Below are 16,280 nucleotides of genomic sequence, written 5' to 3' on the forward strand. Positions count from 1 at the left end.
AAAAATAAAAAAAAATAAAAATAAAAAAATAAAAAATAAAAAATAAAAAAAAATAAAAAATAAAAAAAAATAATAATAATAATAATAATAATAATAATAATAATAGTAATAATAATAATAGTAATAATAACAGTAATAATAGTCCATCCGTTTTATATTTTCTATTTAATCCGTCCAAAAAGAATGATTACTTTCCATATTTGGAAACAATTTATCTTTTCGGCAATGATTTATAGTCACACAAAATATATGTGCCTCATTTTGCACCACAAGTTCAAAAGTTTTTTTTTTCTTAAACTCCGTGCGCAATCAAATAGGTTCATATAAATTGAAACGTAACTAGAATTCCTCGGAATGCATTAGTGCAATCTATCAACTTTCACCATTGAACGTTGGACGAGTAATTAATGAACAAATAAAGATATTATCAACGCTTTGTGCGTACATTAATGCCATGGCTGAACCAGGAATAAAGTTCAGCCATGGCATTTACTCAAAATTGTCCAGAAAGAAAGATTAGGTACCTCAACAACCCTTTCACGCACAAAAGGTAGGAAACTAGTGGAAATTGAAATTGAAATAAGTTGGTAAACAGGATAAGAAAATATAACTTCCACTACAACTCCACATCATAACAGGACAAAGGTATCTAATCATCATTTATAGTTTGTAAGCTAGTAAAGGCACTAAATAGTTGCTTATTTTCCTGTTTGCTTATGTTACTTCAGCTTGGTTAAACTTAATTGTTACAATTTCTGAATAGAAAAGTCATTGAAGTGCGTCTCCTTTCAGTTGTCAATACCATCAGTTGGAATGATAAAAGTTAAATTACATATTATAAGCAAAAGATGCATGTATGCCAATCATTGCCAGTAAATCTAAGGGCAAAAAGGGCAGTCTGGTGCCTAAGGCATTCCGTGTTCACGTATCACGGAAGAGTCGCACCCCAAGCAGTGTAACATAGACGGTTTGCCCTAATACAAGTATTTCTGATTGCTTCCACGGCTCGAACCAGTGACCTATAAGTCACACGGAGACAATTTTACTGTTGCTCTAAAACTCTCCTTCATTGCTAGTAAATCCAACTCCACAAATACATAGAACATATACCAAAATTATATGCTCTTAAACCTTCGACCATGCATAGTCCTCTTCACAGGAAATGCCACAATTTTGAAACTAACAAACTTCTGCAAAGCCACTGCTAATCTCTACAATGCCAGCTATAACAAACAATTCAAAATCATCTATTTAATCTTAATCTATATACTCACGGTCTTGAATCCTATGAACTTATCTGAATCTGCAAACGTTTATTGTATTGCAGTGGTGTTTTAGCCAACTTGCTCGCAACAATTCCACCTAAAATTTTCATACTTCTATAGTAGAGGTATCGAGTAACTCTGTCCATCAAAACTTAGGTAAATGAAAAGAAATCGCCAACTTTTTTTGCCTCTACTGTGATTGGTCTCCTATGATCTTCCATACCTTAGGGTACAAAGCTTGAAACAGAAGATAACTGGCAACAAATATTCTAAAGGACATATTAAGTTCTTAATTTAGCCATTCACCTAGTCTGAGAAAACCTGAATCCCTAAAATATCTCTATTAATGATTGTATCAAATCAAGGAAAACTAACAAAAGCCATCTAAACCTAAAAAGAAAAAAAAATAGACATAAAATCTAACACCTTTATATGCAAAACCTAATACTATCTGCAAAAAATCATTCAAAAAAAGGCAAAAAAAGATCGTTCAATAAACGGCATTTACATTCAAATCGAGCTAATTTTATTCCAAGTAATTAGTTCACCTTCCAACCAAAGTAGAATTCTCTAAAACTACATAACAACTTCTTTAAAAACAATTACAACAAAATTAATACTTTTACTTGTTCAATTTTCCATGACGCTCTTGATTTTAGCTGCTTCAAGCTGCGTCTTTCCCTCGGAGTAAGCAGCGGTGACCTCAAACGGCTCTGGAAGTACCTTGTTTTGACGAAAACCATTGATAGTTTGGCGTCCAGAAAACTATCTTGTGAATTGGATCTCTTCACAGAACATTAAAAAAAGATGCTGAAATGGCTAACATTGCCACTATTACTGATGCACTGACTATTGGACGGACATAATTGAAAATAACCTGCCTCACATCTCCGAATGAGCCTCTAGCTGTTGATAAGAACTCGGCTACCATCTGTTGAATATGCTTCTCTTGGGCCTCATTTTTCAATGTCAGCAAAGTAATCGTCTTTTCAAGTATCTTTCTTTCATTATAGAGGTGCAAAAGAAGATTTGACCTCAACTGGTTGCATAGGTTATCTTGGTCAATAGATACAACTTTAGGCGGATGACGAAGCTCATACTCTCTAATCTGCTTCTGCAATAACTTGAGATCACCTTCCGCTGTATCAATTCTCCTCCAAGTTTTAGCATCCTTTTCCTTCAGATCATTGATTGTATGTTCCAATTTATGGATCATAGCTGCAGTTTTTGTATATTTGATTTCAGATTCCTGCACTCTCTTTTCGTTTTCTTGAGAAGAGAGTCTTTCCGAAACAATCTCTCTACTCCCTCGGGGCTGCGTACTCACTACCTTCCCCAGACCCAATCTATGAGATTTCACTGGGTTGTTGTTGTTGATGATTTCAGACTCCCGCAATAAATAGTCTCTATGATTTCCTAACAGGATTTCAGAAGCAATCTCTCCCTCCAACAACCTTCGCCAAGCAACTTCAATTTCTTCTTCCATATCTTGACGTTTAATTCTTCTTCAACTTGTCTAGATTTAGAATTTCGAACGAGTAAGAGAGAGGGGAAACCAAAAAAATTGAACCAACTCTTTTGCTATTTTGTTTGGGATAAAAAAAATATGAGGGAAACGAAAAGAGTTTCCTCCGCAAAGAATCCTATATTTTGAAAACCACAAGTCTTGTGGATATATATATATATATATACATAGGAATCCGAAAGTAAAGAAGGAAGTCTTAATCCAACACAAAAACCAAAAATCAATCGAAGCCTATTCTTTCTACTCTATATATAGTACTGCTACGGAAGTCCTAATCCAAAACAAATACAAAAAATCAATGGAAACCTATTCTCTCTATACATAGTACTGCCACGGAAGTCCTAATCCAACACAAAAACAAATTTCGAATTTATTTTTTGAAAATAATAAATAATTGATTTCAATCTTATGTATTTTCACAAGATATGGACGGTGTTCAATGCCAAGTTTCATTATTCAGAAGATTTTGATTCAAAACGTGAGTCCTCTATGTCGTACTTGAATTATATTAGACATGTGAAGCACGTTATATAAATGTCAGAACTAAATAGATTATGTAATACTCTTTCCGTTTCAATTTATGTGAACCTTACAGAGAATGACCTCTTTCCTTATTTGAAAACAATTTAACTTTATGCAATGATTTATAGCCACACAAAATATATGTGCCTCATTTTACACAAGTTCAAAAGTCTTCTCTCTTTTCTTAAACTCCGTGCCCAATCAAATGAGTTCACATAAATTGAAACGGAGGCAGTAGGAATTATAAGTTCAGAATTTATGTTTTTTTAATTTAAATTTTGCCTACAATAGTTTTGTAACAACATATCAAAAGTCCATCCATTACTCATCTGGCAAAACACATTTTTCAAGTAATTCTAGATTCTCTATTAGGGCAGGCCGGTGCACTAAACTCTCGCTATGCGCGGGGTCCGAGGAAGGGCCGGACCACAAGGGTCTATTGTACGCAGTCTTACCCTGCATTTCTGCTGGAGGCTATTTTCACGGCTCGAACTCGTGACCTTTTGGTCACATGACATCAACTTTACCAGTTACTCCAAGGCTCACCTTCGAATATAAAATGTAGATAACAATTGGTTACCAAATACCAAACATGGCTATCAGATTTAAACGAATAACAAGATTTTGTTTTTTCATATCCGAAATCTCCGAAGGCTACAGTTCAAAACTTGATGGATAAAACTGTACCATCTATTCCAGTTGCTTGGAGGAATTGCAATTTAATATGGTAATATGTGGTCTAAGCTGGGACATCAGCCACACGAAATCAAGCTCTTCGGGATGAATTCATTCAGGAACTTAAATAGACCATTCTTGCGCCACATATCATCTGTGTTTTGAACCAACGAAACTGCGTGACCTCAACATTAGACTAAATATAGACAACAGAAAGAAACCAGATTTCTCTGGTAAATCTTGTACCCTTCTAGACCAAGCGAATTGGGGACTCTTGGGCCGTAAATATCAATATTAAGGAGGCTGAAATGGAAAACCTAAAACCTTAGCTGCCAATGCAAATGCCAGTTACATAGAGAATGTACTCTTAGCAATCCTTTCCTTGACAGATATAAGCAGTTCATGTTTCACCAGTTTGCTATTTCAAAGATTGCCCCTAAATCTGCATGGAAACCATAAGAAACATGTGGAACATAAGTACAAAGTTTCCTATATAGACAGACTACTGAAGCCTATAACTCTAATTCACATACAAATTAAACCACGAAGTAAGTAAATTGATCGCTATAGGACATATTAGCAAAGCATTTTCCTAAAAGAAAAAACAACAACAAATCCAGTCTAGTTCACAATATGAGGAAGTGACTTCATTGCCAATTAGTTCATTTTGATCAGGGAAAGCAACAAGCATACTTGACAAACAAGAACCACACTGAATAATATCTCAATAATGGAAGAAAAGTAAAAGTCCCAACAAGTATTCAAATACACATACTTGACAAGAGAGTAACGGCTGGGGAAAGATTTGAATAAGAGAGGACCTGGATCAGGGATTTTTAATGTAGTTGCACAAAGCTCTTGACTTGGATAAGCTTCATTTTCTAGCAGATTTCAAATAGGGGACCTTGCAATCTGAAAATTGAAGATGGATGAAATTTTCAGAAGATCAAATAGGCTTGAACAGTCCAACTAAAAGATGTATTTTCTTAAACTTGGGACTTTTGCTCAGCAGCTGCTATACCTTCAGAGGTCTCCTCAGTAATTTTGCTTGCCAACCTAGAAACTCATAGCTGCCAATACAAATGCAAGTTGGGCAGAGAGTGGATTCTTGTCAACCCAACCATTGCTGCATGAAACCAGTACTTTGAGCTCCATAGTTGACACTATTTCTGCAAGTGTTACTATATCTGCCAGCAAAACATATAAACATGGGGGACAAGTGAGTATGATGTGTTTAATGTAGACAGTGAAGCTTATAAGTCTATCGAAAGCAAATTAACTAGGTATTTTATCATACTCAACTGAAGTCCATTCCCATCTACCAATAATCTCCGCATGAACAAATACCATCCTGGAAATGATGGTAACGGATAGGATCTCTTATGACAATGCTCCGACGCTCTATCTGTGCCAAAAGTTTCGCGAATAAATGGCAATCTCCACAGATCCTGAGATTCTTCCTGATTCTAATGGTCTTCTCTCTAGACAGGCTCATTACACCAAAGGCAACAGCTATTTTCTCACTGTGGTACAGAAGTGAATCTTCCATCTGTTCACCTTCAAGATCTTGCAAGACAAAGTTTGTGTCTGGAACATATCCCACTTCCTTTAATCTCCAAATAATCTGATTTAGCTCTTTTTTAATTTCCTCTATTTGTGGATGAGAGTTGTCTCCCATAATAAAAGCATGGATCTGTTTGTTCACTTCAACCCAGCTGCATCCTGGTTCCTTCTTCACTCCTCTTTCCCTCATGGACCTTCTCAAGTCCATAACGTCTTCCCATTTGTGAGTGTGCGCATAAATATTAGATAGCAATATGTAAGTTCCTGCATCACTTGGATCCAGCTTTATAATTTGTTTGGCAGCATATTCAGCTAAATCCATTTTTCGATGTACTCTGCAGGCACCAAGCAATGTTCTCCATGTCACAGCATCTGGTTCACATTCCATTTCATGGATTAGTTTCACCGCTTCATCTAGCTTCCCAGATCTTCCAAGAAGATCAACCATGCAACCGTAGTGTTCTCTTCCTGGATCAATACCAAAGAGCTTCTTCATCGAGTGGAAGTAATATTGCCCATCTTCTACCAGTCCAGCATGGCTGCAAGCAAATAAAACTCCAAGAACAGTGATGTAGTTTGGTTTGATCCCTGAGACTTTCATCTCCTTGAATAATTCCAGTGCTTTTCTGCTGAAACCATTCTGGGCATAGCCTATGATCATGGTGCTCCAGGAGATCACGTCCTTCTCTACCATCCGAGTAAATATTTTGTGGGCATCTTCTAAATTGCCACACTTGCAATACATGTCCAAAAGTGCATTGTTAAGGATTAGGTCCCGCTGGAACTTGAGTACATCAACATGGACTTGACTTCCAACTTCTAAAAGTGCCAAACTAGTACAAGCTCTAAGAACACTTGTCAAGGTCGACTGATCAGACGAGAATCCGGCTCTCTTCATTCTTTTGAAGAGAGTCAAAGCTTCATCCCCATCACTGTTTTGAGCAAATCCACCAATAATGGAGTTCCAGACAACAAGATCCCCTGTCACCATCTCATTAAAGGTGCACAATGCACACTCGAGTTGACCCATTTTGGAGTAAACATCAATAAGAGCACTTCGGACAAATACGTCAGACTCCAGACCAACTTTGAGTATGCTGCAGTGGAGCTGCCCAAGATTGGACAGGTCATCACAAGATCTCAGAACAGAGGAGTAAGTAAACATATTAGGTCTCACACCATCTCTCAGCATGAGGATCAAAAACTCCAAAGCCTTGTTGTTGATCTTAGCGCTAGAGTAGGCAGCTATCATTGTAGTCCAGGAGACAACATTTCTGTCAGACATTTGATCAAATAAAGCTTGTGCTTCGTCCAGCATGTTAAACTTCACATACATGTTAATAAGTGTGTTAATGAGGAACGTTTTGGGCTCATAACCATAGGAGAACACATGTTGGTGGACCCGTTTGCCTTGTTCGACTGCGCCACGAGCCAAGCAGCACTTAATGAGTTCAGAGTAGGTGACAGCATCAGCCCATATCTTGTGAGTTTGCAAGGAGTTTAATGCTTTCATAGCCCTGGAAAGATCCCTTTGATAGCAGTAAGTAGTGAACTCATTGAGCATATCATTACATTTAATTGATCTTGTCTCATTCTGCCACTGAGTTGCTACACCAGAGTAACAGCGCAGATGTTGAAGCAGATGTCCAAGTGCAAAGAGTGGAGGAAATGGACCAATAAAAACCAGACCAAATACTGGTGTGAGTTTGGATTTGAATCTCAGTAAGGATTTCATCTCATTTTATGTTGTAGGACTGTGAAGATTTTCAGAAAAGCAATACAGTATGAGCAAAGTAACTACCAATTAAATGCGTTATACAAATTTTCTTTCAACATAATTAATAGGCAGCCCGGTGCACTAAGCTCACGCAATGTGTGGGGTCCGGGAAAGGTCTGGACCACATTGGGTCTTATGTACGCAGCTTTATCTTGCACTTTTGCAAGAGGTTGTTTCCGCGCTTGCACCCGTGACCTCCTGAAAACATAATTGAAATGGAAAATTTGCAGCTCATACGATTTTAGATGTAGTTTCTACTTCTCTAGTAATTCAGAAAGTTTTATCCACGTTTAACCTCCAAAAGAAGGTCAATCTAAAATCATGAATTGAAATGTGACAACACTAGGAAGGAGAGAGCATAAACATTCAGTAGAAATTTTTCGACACTAGTATTCATAAAAAGGGACCAGCCTATTCCACAATTAACAGCTTCTCATTAAAGAACAGAGCTAAAACGTGATTCTATATTGAGAAGAATCATATCCTTGTTTTAGCAACTCATATAAGGGCAATAAACTCTCCAAGTTCAGACCTTTTTTTTTTCTTTCTTGTGTGTGTTTTTCCCACCTCTAACAATCAATTTATGTTTAGCTTTAGTGAATAAAGAGATATGAATTTGCTAATCTAATTAATTTTGGCTATGAACCTGCTCGCAAAAAGTTATGTTCAATGTTTTCCCGGTTAATATAGAAAGTAATATATGCATACAATCAAATAGGTTGTAGGCATTGCATAAGAGTAACAAGTAGAAACAGAATTTGTACTCACACTTTACAGAAATGAGACCGTGACACGAAGATTCAGCGTAGGCAATTGCAAGAATTTTGGATGTTGAAACTAAGAAGTTGTCTAATTTAAAGCAATTTCCAGCTGCAGCTATATTCGTAATAGCTCGGCCCGCCCAATCCGCGAGAAATTGAGGAATGGCGATTAAATCATACTAGTAACTTTGAGAAAATGACAAAATGGTGTCTTATGTTTGGGATAGGCCTAAATTGTCCCTTAAATATACTCCTAAACAGTTTTGATCCGGGGTGGATATAAAATCCGAAAAATCAAAAAATCAGACTGAACCGAATTAATTTGGAATTTTGGTATCGGTTCTTCGATTTTTTGGTAGTAATTAGGTATAAATATTTTAAAAGTTCGGTACTTCGGTACGGTTCTCGGTAGAGGTGTTCATAAAAAACCGAAAAACCGAACCAAACCGACCCAAAAAAACGATACTTTTTAGGTTTGGTTTGGTTTTGGTTTTGAATTTTAAAAACCGATCAAACTTGGTTTGGTTTTGGTTTTAATCAAAAAATAACTAAAAAAAATCGAGTCAAACCGACTATAAAAGTAGCTATTTAAATTTATTATTACACATATATATGTATATTTTTATATAAAATTTCTAAAATTTTATGGTACATACTAGTCATTTAGATTTTTAGTCTAGTTCTTTGCTATTATAATAATCTAATTCTTTGCATTTACATTCTAGTTTGATTGGTAGTTTTCTTTTGCTAAGTACAAGAATTTATTTCATGTTAAAAATAATCGATTTTTAATTGAGTACTTTAATTATTCATCACTATTTGATTCAATTATCATCAATATATCTTGGTAAATGATAGATTTCTCAAAAAGCAATTGATTTGATAGTATTACGTTGAAAATATAGTTACCGGAATATGTGTTCGGTAGTGTATGTCTTATGTTTAAGAAACAAACCGATGAATAACCGATGTATCTAATTCTTTGCTTTTACATTCTAGTTTGATTGGTAGTTTTCTTTAGCTAAGTACAAGAATTTATTCCATGTTAAAAATAATCGATTTTTAATTGAGTGCTTTAATTATTCATCACTATTTGATTCAATTATCATCAATATATCTTGGTAAATGATAGATTTCTCAAAGAATAATTGATTTGATAGTGTTACGTTGAAAATATAGTCACCGGAATATGCGTTTGGTAGTGTATGTCTCATATTTAAGAAAAATATCAACGAATAACCGAAAAAACGATAAACCGAATCAAACCGAATCGATAAAAAACCAACTTAATTGGTTTGGTTTGGTTAAAATATTTTAAAACCCGACTTACTTGGTTTGATTTTTTTTTAAGGAAAAATCAACCCAAATCGAACCATGAACACCCCCTAGTTCTCGGTATTGAACTTTCAATACTTTGATAAACCAAAATATCGAAATATTTTAGTAAGCCCATCCCAAGTTCCCATTTCCCAACCCAAGTACAACTTACAACCCCTAAAGCCGGTAAGCCCAATTCAACTATCCAAATCCAATCTTCTACTTTTGACTTACAATAAGATATGTATACCAAGATTACAAACTCCAACTTGGTGGAATGTGTTGATATTTTCATATATTTGATTCTGGAACTAAATAATATTGGAAAAGTTCCTCATTTTCTTGTTGTTTTAGATTCTTTGGTTTCTCTGTCCTTTGTTGCTCTACTGTGAATTCTCAGTTAGAACATAAATGTAGCAAATTTGATTTTTAAAGCTGGAGCATTTTCAGGCTAGAAGGAACGATTAGTGATTATCATAAATTTGGATTAAGTACAGTACTAATATTAGGCATTTGAAGATAGATTGGGTGCAATAGATGAAAACATTATTCCTTCGAGTTCGTTGTTGACAAACCAATATGGTTATCTCATGGATTTGGATTATATGGATGGACTATTATGAGAACTCCACTAACAGCAATTTTACCGAACCGTATTGAAGTCGTACCAAATCAAATTAAGAAACACCAAATCGTATCGAACTATTTTGGTACGGTATTTGATATGCACAATTGACATACCAGAGACCGAAATTTTTAAATACCGTACCGAACGTCCACCCCTAGTTTTGATCTTTAAAGTTTGGCAAAAGTAGATGCTTTTAATCTTCGTCAAATCTTTTCTTCTCACAGTTCACATTAAATTTAATAACAAGAGTTTGTTACTCCCTCTGATCCATAGTTGGCACATTCCTTAATAAAATACTAACTCCTAGAGAAAAAAAGGTATTTTGACTACGTTATCATTAATTAAAATTTGCATATTGTTGACACATGTGGATATGTAAATAAGGGCAAATTTTAAAAAAATAAAGTTAATTCCTTCTCGATTATGTAAAAGGACACTTATTTTGGTTCAAAATAAAAGGACAAAAAAATCACTTATTATAGATCGGAGAAAGTAAATACTTGACGGACTCCAAACATGTTCACTTTTAGACCACTCATGTTCTAAATTAGAGAGCATTTTAGACCTATTTCTAAACATAAGAGAGCATTTTTAATTATTTTCTCGTAATCAATGATTACTATTAAAGAACAATTGGTGTCAATACATTGTTGATCTCCATTGAATTTTATAAGAAGCAAAGTTTCATAACATCTTCTTTCTGATGAAATGATAGGTGTATGAAAATCTACTAAAATCTAGTGAGCAATAAGAGATTATAGACCAACTGATGGTTCAGCGCAAAATCGATGCAGTAATTTATACCCAGAAAGAAAAATTTAAAAAAAAAAGAAGGAATAGACAGTTGAACACAGTAAACTTATAAGCCAGCAACCTCATCTGTGGCTGGGTGTGACATGACCTCTTTGCTACAAGATGACATGCTTATTTTTCTTTTCTTTACATAACAGTTATGGTGTCCTGACCAACTTACATCTACTGCAATTAAACCATTAAGTATATGTTACCTTCTATCAGTACATGGATTGCTACTTAAGCTTGGCCTAACTGATTGTGAAGTAGCACCAAAGAGTAACTGCACAGCAACAACATAACACTACTATACAGTACTAAAAACATAATACATTAAAAGCACCTGTTCTGGGGTCAAAAACATTGATCTTTCTTCTTTCTTTTCGCCCACGGTGCAAGTATATTAGGTTGAGGTCCAAGGGAACAGAAAGAAAAATTTCACGGGAGTGAATGTAAACTCATATCACAGGAGATAACATTTCTCATCCATTATTCATCAGTCTATTCAACTATCATTGGGAACAAACTTGTTCATTTCACAAATCATCGTATCTAAACCACTAAAATTTAATACTCCACATCATACATCCATATCGGGAGTGATAAAAGTTGCCTTACGAACAAAAGGTTGGTCACAAGTACCAGAACTTAATAAGAGAAAAGGTATAGAAAGCCTTAAAAAAGCAATAAATACTATGCTCCATTCTCTGTTCTTGAGATCATTTTCTGAGCCAACATCTTTTCTATTATCATCTTGAGTGCGGGGGCACTTGCACGACACTTATCATCTGAAAAGCAAGATCGCCCTTCTTCAGCTGCTTTACATAGCTGAGGATCAAGTGGTACTTTCCCAAGAAAAGGGACACCCATATCACCGCACATCTTTGCAGCACCTCCACCACTGCTATCAAAAACTTCACTAAAGGCAACCAAGTTTAGCATTTCTGGGGCTTTTTCTCTCATATAAGCTATGGCCCACTCGGTCATGTCTTTTTGCTCACCGGTCTCTGTCATTCTCATGAATTTGAATTCTGTGAGTGGTTGGGACAGACCACTCATGTTCTCAACAACACCAAGAACCTCCACCCCAACTTTCTTGCAAAAACTAACTTCTTTCCTCACATCTATCAGTGATACCTGTTGTGGGGTTGTGACGATAACTGCACCATCTATTCCAGTTGCTTGTAGGAATTGAACAATTGAAATATGCTCATCTGAGGTCCCAGGTGGAGCATCAACCACAAGAAAATCAAGCTCTCCCCAATAAACTTCTTTGAGGAATTGCTTAATTAGACCATTCTTGCGGGGACCTCTCCATATGACAGCTTCATCAGGGTTGGGAAGCATGAAACCAATTGACATAACCCCAAGGTTAGACTCAACATAAACAGGGGACCATCCAATGTTACTCTGGTGAATCTCTCGTCCTTCTAGACCAAGCATCTTTGGGATGCTGGGGCCACATATATCAATATCAAGGAGACCTACTTGAAAATCCATAGCTGCCAATGCAAAAGCAAGTTGAGCTGAGAATGTACTCTTACCAACTCCGCCTTTGCCAGATAAAACCAGTATTTTGTGCTTCACAGTTGCCATTCTTTCTACTATTGCCACCAAGTCTGCACGAAACAATAAATACAAACACGTGGAAAATGAATACCATATGCAACCTTGATATATAAAACATATTATGCTACTGCGCACCATCGTTGACAGGTAAAATATAAGTAATTGGGAAAAGCAACGGCTGAAATATACAGCATGCATTTGACCCCAGAAATGTCCCAACTTGGTAAATAAACAATCTAGTCAGTATTACACTATCAACCACTTTGTCATTCAACTTTCGAAAACCTACGGTGTCCGCATACTAGCTTTCAGAAGCAAACAAATTATTCATTAGAAAGCGTCAGTCAACAATATTCAAATTTCCTTTGTTACTTACTGCAACATATAAGAGCTACTTGAGTTACACTATCCATATGAGAACATAAATTCAAAATAAATGTACCAAGGCAATAGTTCTAAAATTAGAAAAGGTAACATCTGAATGAGAGCTAGATGCCTATGCCTGAGAGGTGCTTAATGTGATTTAGATATTCTTTAGTGTGAACGTTTGCACGTTTTTGTGTGGAGAAAATCCTTTCTATCGTTGCTCATTCCACAATGAATCTTCAGAAATATAGAATTCCTTCAACTTCTTCTTAAGTTCCCTTCTTGCTGCACAGACTAAAAAACCCTCTCCGACCAATCATTGCAGAGCATACACATTTTTTTTTATTGGTAAAGTTTATGTCTTTCAGTGAACTTCAGTTAAAAGTTTATCCTTTCTTTCTTAAACTCATTCCCAAGTTAAGGATTTAAAATATTGAACTAATTCCTGAGTTGATGATCTTAATAAGATTCAGACAAATTGAATTAAGCATCCTTCCTTTATGACTTTAGGTACTGTATGAGCATGGGTATATAGCCAAGGACATCAAAAAGACATAATGCAATAAATAACAAACATATCTGAAATTTCTGTGAAAAATACGCATATGTATCTTGTACTTCAGCAACAAGTGCACTCTATCTGCTAATAGTGCTTCATATGTGCTTCATATGTAATGAAATTGCCGATAGTTACTTAATAATAGCCCCTCCATTGTGTTTCATTAACATAGTTTAACCACCCTGACTATTAAAAAAGAAAGACGAAGATATTATGCTGAGGTTACTTTGAACTATGTATATACACAATCTTGTAATAGTACTATAAGTGTTTCTAAATGATTACATTCCGAATTCTAGAAGAAAGAAGCTTTTGCCATTTTTATAATGTCAAACTAATTGGGACGGGATCTCTTTCTCTTAGCATTTGGAATAAAGCAATTGATTTTTTCCCATCCCCATAAGCTTTGGCGCGCAGAGTTAACCCGATAAGATGCATAATCCTAGTGCACACAAGCTAGCACGACACTAGGATATTAAAAAATAAAAGGGATAACATTCCAAGTCAGAAAAATTGACACCTAATATTTCAAGGAAAGAAAAACAAGTTCAAACAAAGTATTTTACAGAATCATATTATGCACAATTAAAGAGCAAAATAGTGATGGGAAAAATATTGGAAAAAGAAAAGACCTGGGTCAGGGCCTTTAGGAGCAGTAGCACAAATTTCCTGATTGGGGCATCCTTGGCAAGCATCCGATTTTCCTGCTGTTTCAGATTGTGGACCTGGACAATCTGAAATACCAACAACAAAACAACACAAATATAGACGCTTAAGCAATTAAATCGAAGAAAAAAAAAACTTTAGCTTTACATCAAAGAATAAACATACGTTCAGGAGCATTTTCTGGGATTTCATTGGGCCCTCCTCCGTTTTCCATCTTTTTCCTCTTAGTTTTACAACCTGCAGGAACAGCTAGAATACAGCCCAAAGATTTAAACTTTAATTACAGCTAAATTAGTAATCGCAAATTCCAGTACCTTTTTCTTCTGCAACAAGTCGATTGTTGTCGGTCTAAGGTTTACAGAATTTAACGAAATTTTTGTAGGTTTTTTTATGCTGCCTTTTAGGCTCAGAGAAATGGCTGTAAATTTGTAATTCCTTTTGTATATTAGGGCTACAGAGTTTAACTCAGGGGAGAGATAAAGAAAAGGAACATAAGTGTAAATGTTTGACTTTTATTTTACTTGTTCCCTTATGTTTAAATAAAAAAGTACCCTTTGAGTATGCATCGAACACTTTTTGATTATTAAAAATTAATACTTTTGATCTCCATCAAATATTTAATGAATTATATTAATGAAAATATGGAAAAAAGATCAGTGAGAACTCACATTTAAAGGTTAAATTTTGTATTTTGTTATTTTTGGTCACTTTCTAGAGTTTGATGCACCCTTTGAAAGTGCAATTTCTCCTATTTTGGTGTCTAATGTACTTTTTAGGATTTGATGGGACTTTTGTGGTGTTTAAGCATAAATTATTTTTTTCATATTTTCCGTCAAATCTAACTAATATAAATTGTTAAATATTTGATGGAGAGTAAACTTAAATATAATATTTTACGAACTACTTTGAACCTATTCTCAAACATATGAGACTATTTTTATCATATATATTTTTTTTTTGTATTTTGACATAAGTTTTTTTTTTTAAAGTAGATTTTGAAGTTAAGTTAAATAAATTAAAATTGTATTTGGACATACATTTATTTGAAAAAATAATACATATCTAATGTCACTTTTTCAAACTTGAAACTCGGTATCTTATTTCATTTTCTACTAATTATACTAGTACTAATTAACGTTATATGCCGGGGAGAAAATAACAATTCAAACTGGAAACTGGCTATTTTTAACATCGTTATATAATTTTCGTGTTTCGATATTAACTCGTTCACAAATCAAACAAATACCAAAATTATATTGAATCTGCCATAAGATTCAATAAAGTACTAAAAGTTTGCGGGCTAGAATTAGGTTAGAGAAATTTATATTTCATATTGACATTACTTTATGCTGGTATTTCTATTTTCACGTGATTTATGTCATTTCGCTTTTAAAAAATTTATTATTTACACGTATCCCTTCAGTTTGCATTTTAAAAAAATTATTATTTGCACGTATCCCTTCAGTTTGCATTTTAAAGTCTTTAGGCGAATATGACTCGGTGACCACACTAATCTCCCTCGATTAAAGATTTAAAGTCTTTTTTGGTTTGGATGAATAAGGATAATGGTGCACAAAGTATCCCGCATTCATGCAGGATCTAGAGAAGGGTCGCATTTCAAGGGGTGTAATGTAAGCAATCTACCCTGATGCAAGTATCAACTTGAACCCGTGACATATAGGTCACGTAAAAATAAATTTACTGTTGCTCCAAGCCTCCCTTTAATTGCATGAATAAGATGAAGAGAAATAAAAATTTATCTATAACCGTAATGTCCAAAACAATGTATATACCAATAAATGCCTCTAGTTCCAACCAGCACATGAACCAAGTATCTGTGCTTACAAAAACCACCGATTCTCTACAAGATGAAACATGGCAACCCCCAACTTATATGATTCTTTCTCTTTCTTTGGAACATCCAAAACGTTTAACAGTGTTTGCTAGTAAATATTTTTTTGTTTCACTTACTGCTTACTGGCTCCATCACATTTGATAGCTTGTGGATAGTAGATTCAGAGGAGCCTTGGAAATAAATCACATGATTTGCCAAATCTTGGCAGCCACAGCCACCACAATTAGATAATCTATACCCTCATAACATGGCAACACTGATGGTAAGAATAAACAAACTCAAAACATTAAATTGATCAATGTTTTACTACAAAAGTGTTGCTAAAATCATCCTTACCTTAACAAGTATGGTGTCAATAGGTCTTGTTTATTCTTCGTAAAAACGAACTATTGCACTGATCCCTGATGCAACCCCATCACGATTGGAAAGTGTTTTGAATC

General features: G+C 35.0%; 2 protein-coding genes across 7 annotated transcripts; both read right to left on the minus strand.

The window, feature by feature from the left end:
* Positions 1-2,251: 2,251 nt before the first annotated feature.
* LOC104120486 (pentatricopeptide repeat-containing protein At2g03880, mitochondrial) lies at positions 2,252-8,265 on the minus strand. Of its 4 annotated transcripts, none has more exons than XM_009632244.4 (5): positions 8,096-8,264; positions 5,290-7,525; positions 5,009-5,174; positions 4,809-4,899; positions 2,252-4,429 (listed from the first exon to the last, which is right to left on the minus strand). In XM_009632244.4, the coding sequence occupies exon 2, from the start codon at positions 7,283-7,285 to the stop codon at positions 5,306-5,308; it is 1,980 nt and encodes a 659-aa protein (XP_009630539.1). In that variant the 5' UTR covers positions 7,286-7,525; positions 8,096-8,264; the 3' UTR covers positions 2,252-4,429; positions 4,809-4,899; positions 5,009-5,174; positions 5,290-5,305. The 4 variants fall into 4 exon arrangements, with proteins under 4 accessions (XP_009630539.1, XP_009630538.1, XP_018621821.1 ...); XM_009632243.4 differs by having other exon boundaries at positions 4,763-4,899; XM_018766305.3 differs by lacking the exon at positions 2,252-4,429 and having other exon boundaries at positions 4,436-4,899; positions 5,285-7,525; positions 8,096-8,265.
* Positions 8,266-11,288: 3,023 nt separating this feature from the next.
* LOC104120487 (cytosolic Fe-S cluster assembly factor NBP35) lies at positions 11,289-14,440 on the minus strand. Of its 3 annotated transcripts, none has more exons than XM_070191635.1 (4): positions 14,300-14,440; positions 14,151-14,234; positions 13,952-14,053; positions 11,289-12,444 (listed from the first exon to the last, which is right to left on the minus strand). In XM_070191635.1, exons 2-4 carry the CDS (start codon positions 14,197-14,199, stop codon positions 11,519-11,521), a joined length of 1,077 nt encoding a protein of 358 aa, XP_070047736.1. In that variant the 5' UTR covers positions 14,200-14,234; positions 14,300-14,440; the 3' UTR covers positions 11,289-11,518. The 3 variants fall into 3 exon arrangements, with proteins under 3 accessions (XP_070047736.1, XP_070047737.1, XP_070047738.1); XM_070191636.1 differs by having other exon boundaries at positions 14,151-14,259; positions 14,300-14,431; XM_070191637.1 differs by having other exon boundaries at positions 14,151-14,222; positions 14,300-14,426.
* Between the last annotated feature and the right edge of the window lie 1,840 nt (positions 14,441-16,280).

This window comes from Nicotiana tomentosiformis, chromosome 12 (assembly GCF_000390325.3).
Source record: "Nicotiana tomentosiformis chromosome 12, ASM39032v3, whole genome shotgun sequence".
Taxonomy (NCBI): domain Eukaryota; kingdom Viridiplantae; phylum Streptophyta; class Magnoliopsida; order Solanales; family Solanaceae; genus Nicotiana; species Nicotiana tomentosiformis.

Excerpts from the sequence above, each read along its gene's own strand:
- LOC104120486 (XM_009632244.4), bottom strand. The coding sequence starts at position 7,285 with ATGAAATCCTTACTGAGATTCAAATCCAAACTCACACCAGTATTTGGT.
- LOC104120487 (XM_070191635.1), bottom strand. The coding sequence starts at position 14,199 with ATGGAAAACGGAGGAGGGCCCAATGAAATCCCAGAAAATGCTCCTGAA. Across the intron at positions 14,054-14,150 it reads CCCAGAAAATGCTCCTGAAC|ATTGTCCAGGTCCACAATCT; the intron begins GTATGTTTATTC and ends TTGGTATTTCAG. Across the intron at positions 12,445-13,951 it reads TCCTAAAGGCCCTGACCCAG|ACTTGGTGGCAATAGTAGAA; the intron begins GTCTTTTCTTTT and ends TGTTTCGTGCAG.